The sequence below is a fragment of the Argentina silus genome (assembly GCF_951799395.1).
Source record: "Argentina silus genome assembly, chromosome: 14".
In the NCBI taxonomy this organism is placed as follows: Eukaryota; Metazoa; Chordata; class Actinopteri; order Argentiniformes; family Argentinidae; genus Argentina; species Argentina silus.
The window spans coordinates 11,103,842-11,118,094 of record NC_139668.1 but is presented as its reverse complement, the minus strand read 5'-3'; the positions used below and the strand labels follow the sequence as shown (position 1 = coordinate 11,118,094).

The 14,253-nt window shown below is 42.6% G+C and overlaps 1 protein-coding gene across 1 annotated transcript; it reads right to left on the bottom strand.

The window, feature by feature from the left end:
• Positions 1–4,399: 4,399 nt before the first annotated feature.
• LOC310815170 (amyloid beta precursor protein binding family B member 1-like) lies at positions 4,400–14,252 on the bottom strand. The gene is made up of 14 exons (XM_083684843.1): positions 14,143–14,252; positions 12,971–13,633; positions 12,562–12,767; positions 12,165–12,224; positions 11,094–11,170; positions 10,913–10,979; positions 10,500–10,646; positions 9,917–10,044; positions 8,575–8,689; positions 8,144–8,228; positions 7,920–8,015; positions 7,193–7,308; positions 6,746–6,922; positions 4,400–6,483 (listed from the first exon to the last, which is right to left on the bottom strand). The coding sequence occupies exons 2-14, from the start codon at positions 13,614–13,616 to the stop codon at positions 6,328–6,330; spliced, it is 2,076 nt and encodes a 691-aa protein (XP_083540969.1). The 5' UTR covers positions 13,617–13,633; positions 14,143–14,252; the 3' UTR covers positions 4,400–6,327.
• Between the last annotated feature and the right edge of the window lies 1 nt (position 14,253).

Sequence of the window (14,253 nt, the reverse complement as noted above, 5' to 3'; positions counted from 1 at the left end):
AGGTCTTTATTCTAAAATACTGCAGATTTTTCCAGCCCCCATCCCAAAAAGATTGCACACAAAGACGCTATCACAACTGTTTGTACCAAAAGGATAGGAATCGGGGTGTGTTAAAACATTAGGATAGGTTTTTGGATGTGACTTGGGAAGGATAGGATGGATGGACACAACAGGGAAAGAACAAAACGGTAAAAAAATAATAATAAACAATTTCAAGCTTCATTGTCATTCTGTTCTCATTCTGGTCCCCCAGACACAGCCGGTGAAGCCGCCCAGGATCCTAATCATGCCTGTTGTCAGACAGCTATACCCCAAGTGAGATTGAGTTGATTGCTTGAACAAATTTGCAAAGTAACGATGCAATTTGCTGCAGCAGAGCCTTATGAGGATTGGAGGTGTATGTGAGTGGAAGCCTCTTTGGAGTCAGACACACCAGAGACTAGGGATGGAAGTCACTACCTTCATCTCAGAGGGCTTCTTGTTGTACTAGATTAATCTAACTCTTAATCAGTACACCTGTAAACCAATCAACAGGTTCATTTAGGCATGGACTCAAGCTTTCCTAGAACAGCAAGGACGTGAAGAGAACATGATTTATTTCCAATCTTTGATATGACATAGTCAGACAACAATGGGAAGTGGTGCACACTTTGTTTTCTTTGTGATTGGAAACGTCTCGGAAACAATTTGAGAGAGTAGTCGTTTATTTTGAACTAACGAGACATGTCATTTCCATTGACTGTAATCACAGACCATAACGGACTGACACTGCCCTCTGAACTGGTTAGATATAGGAATATGAATTAATTAGCAGTGTCTGTCATTTCAGCATAACGATTAAACATTCAGCTGACAGAGTGGAGTACCAAAGAAAAATGGCCATTCACTTACGAGCATGACAGTTCCTATTCTCCACAGTAATTATTCTATAATAGATTTTGACCAGTTTTAATACAGAACAGGTAATGAGGGTAGCGGAGGACCAAGGTGACGGAGAGAAATATATTTCTCTTGAAACAAAGGAACATTCTTAAGTGACAAGTCAATGACTCTTACTGTCTGAAAGACTCCTGACAGGTTGAGAGGATACTGAAAACACATTACTATTCATGCTTTCTATTATACTGTATAGTCGCTGGGCTACACACACTCATACATTATGTCTGAGCTTGGCCCTACACAGGCTGGATTTTAAGATAAATTGCAGGATGAAATGAAAATGACGACAAAGGGTACACATTGTCAATTTGTGTATGTTTTTTTTTTTAAATACACCATAATTGTTTCTCCTTTGCCTGCCGTTTCCTCTCACAGAGATTCAAGAATACATTCCATAGGGAGCTGTTTGTGTGTGTGTGTGTGTGTGTGTGTGTGTGTGTGTGTGTGTGTGTGTGTGTAGTGCAGCTGTAGCGCATGCTGTGGAGATATTTGACGTGTCCAGAAAGCATATCCAGTAATCAGATGTCTTTTTTATTTTATTCTATTATTGTACTGTCACTTTATTTTGTTGTTGTTGTTGTTGTTGTTGTTGTTGTTTGTGATGTGAGCTGCTGTAACGCCTTAATTTCCCCGCGGGGATCAATAAAGTACCTATTTATATATACATCTATCTTATTCTTCCATGTCTCCCCTGGATGAAAACATTTAGCATCCTGCCAGTCAGAGCTCATTCAGGAAACAAAATTAAACACAGCCTCCAGAAAAGCACAAAATAAAACAAGAGGCATGTTGAGAACAGGGAAATGCAGCTCCTAATAAATCTACGTAAAGATATGTCACACCCACTCCCAGAGCAGAGAGGGTTAAGGAACAGGTCCTTTGAACCATTCACTCCATACACATGGGATGAGAAACAAAAGACCAAAACCATGAGACAAACCTTACACTAACAGGAGCAGACACTTGCATTTGCATATGTATTCCCCATGAACATCACCAAAATCAAACTGAATCAATCAAGCAGTATCAGTCATATTGCATGTTATGTGCTGTGCATATAAAACATGTTTAAGTGTTTAAGGAAACATTACCATCAGGCCTGAAGTGACAATTACATATAAAACCCCTGATATTAAATGGAGCCTTACTATATGTTATCAATGTACAGTGATTTGTTGACTATTGACAAGTGCACCACTCATCAAAGTTGTAAAAAGACTACAATGCAAAATGACACATGATAGGATTAGAAAGAGAGACAACATCTTCATTTTGCCATGGAAAGGAGGAATTGTGAGAAAAAAACAAGTGAAAACAAACATGAAAATGTCCACATTAATTCATAGAAGCAGTATTATTTTCTATCCCTGTTTGTCATCTCTACAGTACATCCCAGTTTGGAAGCACAGCAGGGGAGGCTGCTGCTCGGCACGGCACGGTGCAGGCTTTTTTTCCCCATATTCCTGCCTTTCTTCCTCTCCCTCCTGATTGCTGTGTAGTTGATCCACCTGAGTGTGTTCCCACATCTCCTGTGAATGTGGTTGATTTGCTGTGACCTGACTGATGCTCAGAGCCCAACAATGTCTTAACTGATTACCACAAACCACAGATCTCCCAAAGACCCCAAGAGTGGATGAAACAATTAAATGATTTTTTATTTTATTTTTTTCATAAGAAAGGCTGGATAGGGGGGGGGATCATCATACAGAGAAGTGTATTTATGCAAAGCATGAGAAGCAGGGAAAACCAGGGGTATGTGATGTCCTATAGGGATTTATATCATCTCTCACAGACCTTGATACCTGGTTTAAGATGAAGCTCATGTTTGTTTCTTTTATCCAGCCTCCTACTGTAGATTGGTGATTAGATTGAAGGACCCGGCAGTGAAGATATGAGCCTCACTCTACGGAACTGCGAGAGGAAAAGCAATGTTCCACAAGACTACACATTCATTACTCAAAATAAATCTCCATTACACAAATGCCCTATGCATAATTATAGAAATAATTATAATTGTGATTATTTTCTCCGGGAGGCGAACTCTCGAAATTGTGATTGACACCCAGTAAATGTGGAAGACTACCATAGGCACATTAGAATAAATAAACCTCGTCACATACACTCACAAACACTGTATGTCCTTTAGAAATGTGTTAAAATGGAGTTAAATGGAGTCTGAACAGTTTTCTGATTGTACAGGATAGGCATGCTGCCAGTTTGTCGAGAGAAAGGTTTTCTTGTGTTAATAGCCTTTTCTGGTAAACTGTGTTTTATCCTGGTTTAATCTCATCCGTTTTTGAATAAATATATATTTATTTTACTTCCAGGCCAGTAGTGTTTTTAACCGCTTATGTGCATGGAGTCATGGCCAGCTTCATCAGAATTCGCAAAGTGACTGAAGGCAATATTAACGTGGAAGTTAGGAACTTAGATATACTGTATGTCAGGTGTGTGTCTGTCAAGTTGAGAGAGAGACATGCACTCACCCACGTCATCCAACTGCTGTTTTCAGACCTGCAGCGTTGAAACCCTCTAGGCCAGCCAGAACCCACCTTTAGTTTAGTTGTTTCGTTTTTAGTTAGTATTAGAGGTGGTAAACTATACTAAACAAAACTACTGAGGGTCCCTCAATGTCCAAACAGCACTTGCCATGTGTCAAGCCAACCTTGTTGGTGTCCAGGCCAGACTGGAGATACCAGACTCATTGATAATACAGCAGGGGCTCACACCCTTCTCTTTTATAACCTCCAGCCAGGAAGTACACCTGGTGGGAAACCACTTCTGAGCAACACTGCCACCTGGGGCCATGAGGTGTGTAGTCTGTTACGTAGTACCTAGCATAAATGCTTGATCTAATCAACCTAGAGACCTAGGGTTGTAACACCATAAAAATAAAAAAAACACCCAACCACCCCCACTTGAAAAACTGATTCCAGCACCCTTGCAAAGTCCATTACTCGCCAGGGTCTGTAGGATCTTAATCTCGTGGATGAGGTTAGCTGGATCTGGACTCCAAAGCTATCTCTCAGGGTAACAATGAGCAGCTTCCTTCCCTCTCCCTTCTTAACACACCGAGTGGCGGTGGCGATACATACATGAATGAACAGGTGACACAGGCTTCCTTTGCATTTTATTCATGTGCCAGCCCTGCTCCTCTGGCACAATACATATAGCAAAATCAATGTCAGCAGGTTTAATACATATGCAAACGACTAGTTTGCAGGGGTTCTTTTACATATTAATGGTTTTGCCAAGAATGTCAGATTAAACCACTGATTGAAAAATGAGGATTCAATTCAATGGTTCTTCTGGTCCAAATCCAGAATTGCTCTTTGGAATCCAATCTCTCGACCACATGGATGCATGCAAATCAGGCCAAAACCATGTACATTATGTCACTCAGGAAATAACACACACAAGACCAGGAAATTAGATATGTTCACATTTATTTATTGTGCAGTGACTTTTATATACATATACATTTTATACACCTAATTTACATAAAATGTGAAATAAATTAATCTGCTAGTGTTCAATATTCATCTTGCCTTAATGTTGACTTTGAAAGTGCTAACATAACAGAATTAGAAAAAGGAGCACAATGAATGAAGAGTGAACAGTTAAATACAGTAGGCCTATGATATACATTTCAGTTCAGTCTAATTTAGTGTTTCTATATTTTACATGTTTAAATTGTTATAGGTCAAATAACTATTGCACTAAATACATCTGACAAACACATACAAATAAAACATAAAAAACCCACTCATGTATATCTCATGTGTTCTCTATGACAGCATAATGAGCAAATGTGCAACAGCTCCTCAGTAGTGTATATTATAGTGTGTGCAAACAATACAAAACACATCAGAAGGCCCAGGGCCCAACCAGAGCAAAAACATGGGTTTAAAAAAAAAAGAAAAAGGAAAAGATAAATAAAAGCACAAATGCAAACCATTAGAGTGATCCTCTCAAGGTTCTCCCTGTCCCAGGGCTATGATTAAGGGAGACACACACCTGCTCTCAGCTATTCAGTGGATAGAAACGGACAGTCAAAACTGTGAAAACTAATCTACAGTTATCTTATAGTAGATACACACTGATACTGACACGTGTGACAACATGCCTCACAAACACTAAACAACAAGAAGAGATTTCAGCTCCCCTTCACCATACAGTAGCACATATCTACTATGATACAGTAACAAAGAGTTCAGCACTAAACCGCTGCAGTACAAGCAGCAAGTCCCCTTGTTATTACTCTAAGCTATTAAAACATGCAACGTGTGTGTGTGTGTGTGTGTGTGTGTGTGTGTGTGTGTGTGTGTGTGTGTGTGTGTGTGTTGGTGAGGTACTACAGTACTATTTGGTGGTGGTGGTGGTGGTACCACGCTGTGGTGGACTGACTGGATGGAAACTCCAGGACACTTATTTTCGAGGGGAAATTTAATTCTTAGGAATTACTGTTCCTGACCAAGAACCACTGGACCAATTTTTTTGCCAGGCCCCCTACATGAAGACAAACCGCCCCTACCCCTGTGGTCTGATCCCCCAGCAGCCATCTCACCACCACCACAAAAGGAAAATCTGATTATTGCACACAAGCACTGAACTTGCAAATGTTCATGCAAACGTATGGGGAACACCACTAGGTACACTCCAAAATCAGTGGCGCTTACTAATATGACAGAGGATCATACACTTCTTTGGAAGACTAAAATACATTGTTTGGGGGGGGGGGGGGGGGTTGGGATCATACAATTACATGACACAACTTAGGCAGGCCCCTAGATGGTTAGTGTTAAGAGTGAAGTTGGGGCAGGAGTTGAAGCTGAATACAGGGTAATGACGTGTTGGAAAACAAACCCCAGAACACTCGACTAGGTTCTCAACAGTGATTGCATTACCCTCTTGAGACTGTATGGGAAATAGTCGCCTATAATTGTACCGAGAAACAAATGAGATATGAATCATCGATTTGCAATCTCCTCTTTCCCCCTCCTTTTGTGTAGGAGCATTTGATTACATTTCATCTACGCCCACCATACCAGATGTAGTCTATGTTAAAACACCAAAATATTGACAGGTAGATACAGTAGATCCCAGTAAGAAAATAAAACACGGGTGCCAAGGCTCATTCATTTTGAGTATAAAGCAAAGGAGACTTATGCAGTACCAAAAAAATAGAAAAACGACTTAGCGATCACTAGAATGGTTTTTTCAGTAACAACTCCATGCACTAGTTAAAGGACACGTGGACAATCTTCACGGCAGGAACGTAAGGCCAAACAATGAGCTGGTTGGAGGGTGGGAGTGAGGAGTGAGTGGGGGGGGGGGGGGCAGGGTGATGGGTTAGCTTGGTGTGGATCCTCTCCTCTTCTCTTCTCTTCATGGGGACTGGGAGCCTGACCTGTAGTTCTTGAAGCTGCCCAGCAGGCTCTGGACCCCCAGCTTGACCCGGCGTGCCACAGAGTCAGCGGGGGGGGTGGGCAGACAGGAGCCCAGGCTGGGGGGCCGTGCATCCAGACATTTCTGGTAGCGGAGCTGTGGACAAGTACACAACAGCATGAGAAAATCACTCACAAGTCCGACCCATATTCATGTGATCATGGATGCCCTAAAGGTAAGGGGCAGGACTAGGCAATAGGACCAGGACATCTGATGAAATGAAATGACAGAGTTCTACAGGTCACAATTACACCGCTAGCAATGGATGTCAAATGAATCCTTTCAGATCTACACAAGCGTCTAGGGCGTTCGGGGGTTAGGGGTTGTTTCTGGATAGGACCCTATTCTCCTGACTCACCATGCAGGCAGCTTGCACGGCCTCACTCAGACTGGCAGCGTTGGGTTCACACCAGAACATGTGGCAGATGAAGTCCCCGGGGCCCTCGGCCATGATGAAAGCAAAGGTGTGGACGTCCTTCCCCACGCCCATGAAGGACAGGAAACGCACCCTGCACTCAGACAGCACTTCCTCCGTCTGGGAATAGTAGGACAAACAGCACAGTGAGGGACAGTGGGGTTCTTCCACCAGTTCTACGAACTGTCACAGTTGAACTGATGGGCTATACACACCGCAGAGTCAACCTAAACCATATTGCTTTGGTTTGGATATTTTGCTTTTCACATTGTATGTTCCAGCACAGTTACAGCAACTGTGGTAGATGCATAACCAGGCCAGCACAGTACAGCTCAGCTCGGCTTGGTAGTGTGAAAAGGGTATGAGGTGGAGTTGTTCTGGGTGGTTTACCTCTCGTGTGAGTATGGTGAGAGTGGCAGGGGCCACATTCACAGACACTGGTTTCCAATCGCGCTTGTCTTTGCCTTTCATAGCCACCTCCAGAGCGTCATTGACTGTGTCCATACCTGAGAGACACACCAACACAAGACGGCAAGACACTGTTAACAAAACAATACATGATGAATGGGAGGGGAGTAGTAAGATATTTACTAGGCATGAGATAAAATATATCAATACGCGTATCGTATTGTGTATTGTATCATATTGTGTATTGTATCGTATTGTGTATTGTATAGTATTGTGTATTGTATCGTATTGTGTATTGTATCGTATTGTGTATTGTATCGTATTGTGTATTGTATCGTGCATGGTATCGCAAACCCTGCATTGTGTCTTATCGTATGGTGAGCTCATTGCATCGTCCCACCCCTACTAATTTACACTACACAGCAAAGCAAACCAGAACACAGCAAAGCAAACCACCATCACACACAAAGCGCAGGAAGATGTTATATTTTTTTATTATTATTATTTATCCAACCTTTATTTAGCCAGGATGTCCCTTGAGATGAATTATTTTGATTTCAAAGGGAGACATAGCCACGACAGGAGCTTCTACAGTCAAATGCAATTACATAATACTGTTGAAGCTGCCATCTTGGCCTGCGACATTGGAAACCAGGCAAAGCCTAAGTGCTTTGTGAATAACTACTATGTAAAAAAAGGTTTTCCTTACCCATGCGTCCCTTACCTACTGGCTTAGCCACAGGCACGTTACCAAGGTAATACACAAGGAAGCGTTGGAAAAGCTCATTTTTTGGAACAGGAAACTCTGGAAGAGGAAGGTAGAGGAGGGGAATTCATGAGAGAGATAAAGCATGTTAATATCTTAGGCCAGTAATAACATAAAAATACAAAGAGCTTGTGGAAATCTTGTTACATCTCCATAAAGAGCATTACCTTGAACAGTAATCTCCATGGGTTTGCAGGAGTCAGAATTGAATGTGTTCAGGTAGGGCTTGGACGACTTCCTCTCTACCATGATCTAAGGACAAAGGAACAGAGAGAAACATGCGGTGTTCAGTAGGTGTTCAGAATCCATTGTGAAACCGGTCATTCCAGAGGATGAAGAGAAGAGCACACGAGAGATGTGGGTAACAACTGAGCTGAACACCACTTACAGAAGGACTTCATTATACATTCATAAGCCATTTTAACATATCTATAAAACATTACAGACTATAAGTATTTATGAGAGACTCCTGTCATCAACCAAGAACTTGTATGATGCTTTAATTGCGATCACCTCGGTTGTTGATATAAGTATTTCATAAATGCGTATGTATTGCTTATGAATGCGTTATAAAAACACTGTGTTACAGCTGACTCACCCTGGAGCACATCTCATGCAGGCTGGTGGCAATGTTCTTGGCAGGGGAGTCACAGCGGAACACGTGACACTTCAGGACTTGGGTCAAGTTGTCTCGTGCCACATAAGCAAAGTCTCTGTTGTAACAAACACACAACAACACACACACACGCCATAAACATGTGTGTATGTGAACACAACACATGCATTACAACGTAACAACCCTCAAGACAGACTGGCATGAACACAAAGCTTACAAGGCACTCTTGTTAGAGTGTAGGCCTGACAGGGAATCATTTAAACATGTTAACGAAACACAGGATAAACACCATAGAGCATAGAAGCATGAAGATGACATGACACCAAAGAAAATCTCCAAATAATCATCGTTGTACTTTACCTTTCCCTTTATATGACAGCGGAACGCAGCATGAGAGAAAATAAAGGTCAATTGAAATAAACCACAAAATTCCACATTAAGCACAGGAGATAATACATCAGCAAGGGCTTTGTGTTTCAGTCGAACCTGCAGCAGACAAAAATAACTGCCATACCATAAGACAACCACTAGAGGCCAGTGGTGTATCAAAGTTGGTAGAGCCATAAGTAATACCTATGGCTCTGAGAGTGGGGAGTGTTACAGCATGCCAACTGGGGATTGTAAAGAATGCAGAGCCTTGGCTATGACTCATAATGACTCACACAGCTGGCTATACATTACTGTTAATGGGGAAATAACAACTCTGTGCAAACTCAGCAGGAAAATAGTACCACATCAAGCAGTCCTGGATGAGGAAACTACCTAGAGGCGTATGTGGATTCAAATGTTTTAGTAATACTTCAGCATACAGAACTAATTACCACCATTATAGGCTTACTGGGCGCCTAATATCACTAAATGAGTTGTAAATGCATGATCTAGTAATTGTTAAGTAAATATTAATGCAGAATGTCATATAATGACTTGACTTGTAATTTGTGCCTTTTGAAAGTGTACAGAGTTAGTAGACTCTTCTGTTCCAGGGCCAGTACACTGGCCCCAACTCTCCTAAAACTTTGTCTGGGTCCAAATTATCCTTCTCTCTTCCCCAAAGTGTACACTTGTTCATTCCTCTACAATTGAAAGCTTATGATTGGTGTAAAAGCAGATGGTTATACCAATCCTACATGGGGAAGTGCAGATCTTCATGGAAAAAAGATGGCTAATTGGGACCCAAGTCTGACTGTGTGGCCTAACAGTGGCTGTGTTCCAAAATGCGTTCTTGCAGTCTATCTAGTGCGTATAGCGTAGATGGTATACTAGATAGAGTGCAAGAAGGCATCTTGGGACACAGCCAGCGTCTCTCCCAGGGCTGACGACTGACCTGCCGTTGTCTCTCCCCACACCCCAGACACGAATGCTGGCGATGGGCTGGGAGTGCAGAAGAGTCTGGCCCAGTGGGTCAATCAGGTTCATAGTGTCATTCTCCAGGACCATCAGCATGTCCTTACCCTATGGACACACACACACACACACACACACGTCACAATCCTCCGAACGCACAACCCTACACAATATGTAATATTGAAAACTAGACAAGCTTGTTTTTCTGAAATGAGGATTACCTATGCTATTACCTTCAGCTGAAGTTGCAATGTGTACATATCAAAGGACAGTGAAAAAAATCAGTTGAGAACCATTCACGTTCAACCAATTTACAATGAATTCGTAACTTCCCACAGCTGCAGAGAATAGCAGCAAATGTGAGAGACTATTTCTCAGTAAATTAAAAAGCGCTAAAAGCATAAAGAAATGCCATGTGGAATCCTTCTGGGTTCTATGTAGAACCCTTTCTGGCTGTAGGGAAGAAAAAAAGAATTCTAAGAGTGTATGCAGCCTGTTCTAGACATGAGCCCCGCCCCTAGACATGAGCCCCGCCCCCAGAGACTTTGCTGTGTGGTCCTCACCTCTCCCCAGATGCCTGCTGTGTCGTGGAGGTTGTGTTTGTGGTAGGACAGCTGTCTGATGCAGTTGTTGACAGCAACGCTGCTCTTCCCCGGTGTCATGTCCTTTTCAGACATCTCCACCCAGCCCAGAGAGCGAACAGCAAAACACTGGGAACAAGAATCCTTCATCAAGAACTGTCACTCCAATAAAAAAAGATTCTCGTGCTTGCTCTTTCTTAAAATATCTCTCGACCTGTATTTGTTGTCATGTTTTGTGTATTTTTAAGTCTGAGTGATTGCTCTTATTTCATTCCTCCCACTGATATTGTCCGTGTATTTCGGTTTTAATTTGTAAAACTGCCATGTCGGTATCGCTTAAGCTTGACAGAAAGCCCAGGCCATGGAGAACACAGGGTGTGCATTAGTGTTCGTACCTTGGCTTCCATGTCAGTGCAGAGTGGGCCGAGCTTCTCCTCTTCCTCAGATGGTTTACAACTATAACTGTGACGAGAGAGAGACAAGGACACATATTAGAACTTATGAGGATGTGAAAAAGACACGACTATCTGGCGGAGGGTATAAAGACGTGTGATCCGGGGCTAGGAGATCACCTACTTCAGGTTGATAGATGCATAGCGCAGGGTTGCTCCCTCAAACTCCTTCAGGCTCTGGTCAGAGGCCACCTCGCCTTCCTGAAACCACCAACAGGACACATGTAAGAGGAGACCAATTGTCTTATTCACAGCTGAACCTTCTACCAAAAAATCATGGTAGGTGATAATGATATTCTGCTAGGAATGTCTTTCTGAGTATCCTGCGTCGAACAATTAGTCATTTCAGTGTGTTGATGTGCAGAGGTATTTATTCTACAGGTCAAACTTTAGGATTGTTTTTTTTCATCGATTTCAATGGAGCACTTCCACTTCCTACCTCGCTGGAAAATGGGAACAATGGTGAATGAATGAACAATAGCCACGGTTTGAATAATGTAAAGAAATAACTGCCGCTGTCGTCAGATGTCGAAGGTCCAACAGATGTGTTGTTGGCTAAAAGCCACTGTTTCTCCACACCAAAGTATTGCAGAGTCAAAGGATTAAAATGGAGAAATATAAGATTGCTCTCTCATTGATCAAATTGTTTTACGGTTTTATGAAGGCTTTATAGCTTTACTTATATCCCTCAGCTAAGTAACAATGCCAAGACAGTAAAAACTCCTTCCAAGCCTCAGCCATACTTTGTCCTCTATGCCATTTTAACTATTTCACACTCAATCATTATTTATCTGCATTGAAACGTGATCATCTGGTGAGGGTTTACATTGAGTGTATGCTGCACAATGTTTTTTTTCAGTATTATCCAAGACATAAAATATCCAAGACTTTCATACCTACTAATAAGCTCATAAGAAAACATATTCTATTGAAGAAGCCTAGCTGTAATGTATTTTCATGTATGTAACCAGCAATTACAATACAATACAATATTATAACAATAACCAGCAATCCAATTGGACTTAATTCAAAGCAACTCATATGACATTTTCTTTAATACACTTGAACAACTCTGGATTAAGGTAGATAATGTTTCATATTTACTGTAGGGTCAGCTCAGCTATGCTCAATGGATATGGCAGATTTGAAGCATTTGACAATGTCTCCATTCTTATTAGGACCCATTGACTCTTACCTTCCACAGCTCTCCATCGCCAGTGACTTCATCTGGGTTAGAAAGGTCACCCCATGTCTCCTAGGAGAGTAAGACAGCGGTAAGAAAGCAACATGACATCTCTCTTTCTCTAGATATGTGAAATCAGAACACACAACTCACAACAACTCAGCCCTGAACCCAGGATGTTGCCACACTGACGCATCTGTTTATCTGTTCAAGTCATTTCTACTTTTGATGTACATAAAACAGACAAACAGGATAGCCAACAGTAGTTACAACAGCAATGCCGGATCGGCCATCTGACATTATCCATCCTTTTTTGGGAACGTCAAAAGTAGAACTGTTTCACAGATTAACCTTAACAGATCACCTCTGTCTGAATGGCGCCTTAGGCGTGTCGGTAAGGGGACCTCACCTCTGACTCCTCGCAGGGTGTGGTCTCCAGAGACATACTGGAGGACATGATGGAGTCCCCCACCTTGTCCAAGGGCGAGGGAGGCTCCCACTGAGTGGTGCCTGTAGGGATGTGCCAGTAGTAGGTGCCTGTGGTGTCCCGAACACGCATCCAGCCTGAGGGCAAGTCTGTGTCCGTCTCAAACGCATTGGAGTCCCAGAAGGCGTCTGAGAGGAAGCGAGTGAAGGGGAGGGGGGTTAGAATAAGGAGTTCCGATAAGAGACAGGAGCAGGTATGGAGAGGGCGACTCCCATTAAAGACGTCTAGTCATTTTCAATACAGAGGAATTGGTGAATTGGGAAAAGTTGATGAATTGGTCAAACATTGCGGTCACAACTGATTTCAATGAACCCCTCTGCCACCCACTTACCTTTGTTTCCGTTGGGAGAGCCATCCACAGTGCTTTCCTGAGACAGTGCTGGCCAGTTAGACTCTTCATCACTTGGTGTTCCATTCACATTAGAGAAGAGCAGACAGGCACTTCTAGTGCCCCCCCCAGCTCCCTCTCTCTGAGGTTCCACATCATCCTGCTCTGACTCTTTCTCCCCCCTGGTAGGATTTAAGCCATCTTCATCATCCTCACATTTCTCCTCCTTCTCTTTGTCATCCTCTTCATCCTCCTCTTTATCACCTGGGGACTCCAGTGTGTCGATGAGAAGCGGCTCGTTAAGGATGTTCTTGGCCTCCTCTTCCTCGTTCAAGCCAAGGCATCTCACAGACTTGGGAGACTTGGTCAGCACTTCGTTTCCCTGTTCCTCCACCTGAGAGGTGTTCTGGTGGGGGAATTCCCCCTCATTCCCGTTCTGGTTGAAGTTGCAGTTGTGGTCCGGGTCCTGATGTTTCTCTGCTACCTTTCGAAGTTGGTTCTGGCCCTCCTTGACCCACTTAGCATTGTTGCCGGTGGACTCTTGGTCACCCCAATGGCTGCTGCTGTCGTTCAATTTGTTCTTCAGGTCTTCATCCTGACGTTGGTTATTGACTACATAAGACATCTCCTCATCATCATGGCCACCCATGGTACAATGCAGCAGCTCTGTGGGGAAAGCATAATAAGGTTAGCTGACAGAGAGGAGATGGGCAAATGCCTTTCTTAGACCCGGCCTTAAAATAGGCATATTGTTGCCTAAAGTAGGCAGAATAGTTTAACATTGGCATGAACTAGCTATCCATGACATTCTAAATATACATTGCTTGGCAAATGCTAAAGTTTTGACGCAAGTAGCTGATAGTAGCTAGCTAGAAAGCAAGCTAGCGAACATTGCAGTTAGCTAGCAAGCTACTGTTAACTAGCTAGCCAGCTGAATACTTTACTGCATTAGATTGGATTGATGATGTATCTATTTTACCAGCTAGTATGTCAAGATAAACAAATCAAGTTAGACAGCTAGCAAGCTACACTAGCCTCCTTGCTAGCTAGCCTAGCCAGCAGGAATAACGGGGGTCCAGCATCATCATCCGCCATCATCAACACATATAAAAGATAGCAGGAATAGGAAAAGCACGACACTTTAAGTCACACTAATACTAAAACTTCCCACTTACGTGTGCTGTCTATGTCCTTCGTTCCAAGATATTGTTGTTAACGTTACATATTTCCACAATTAAAGAGAGTATTGAGGGGGTGTTTATCTGGATTACCAGACAGATTGCCTA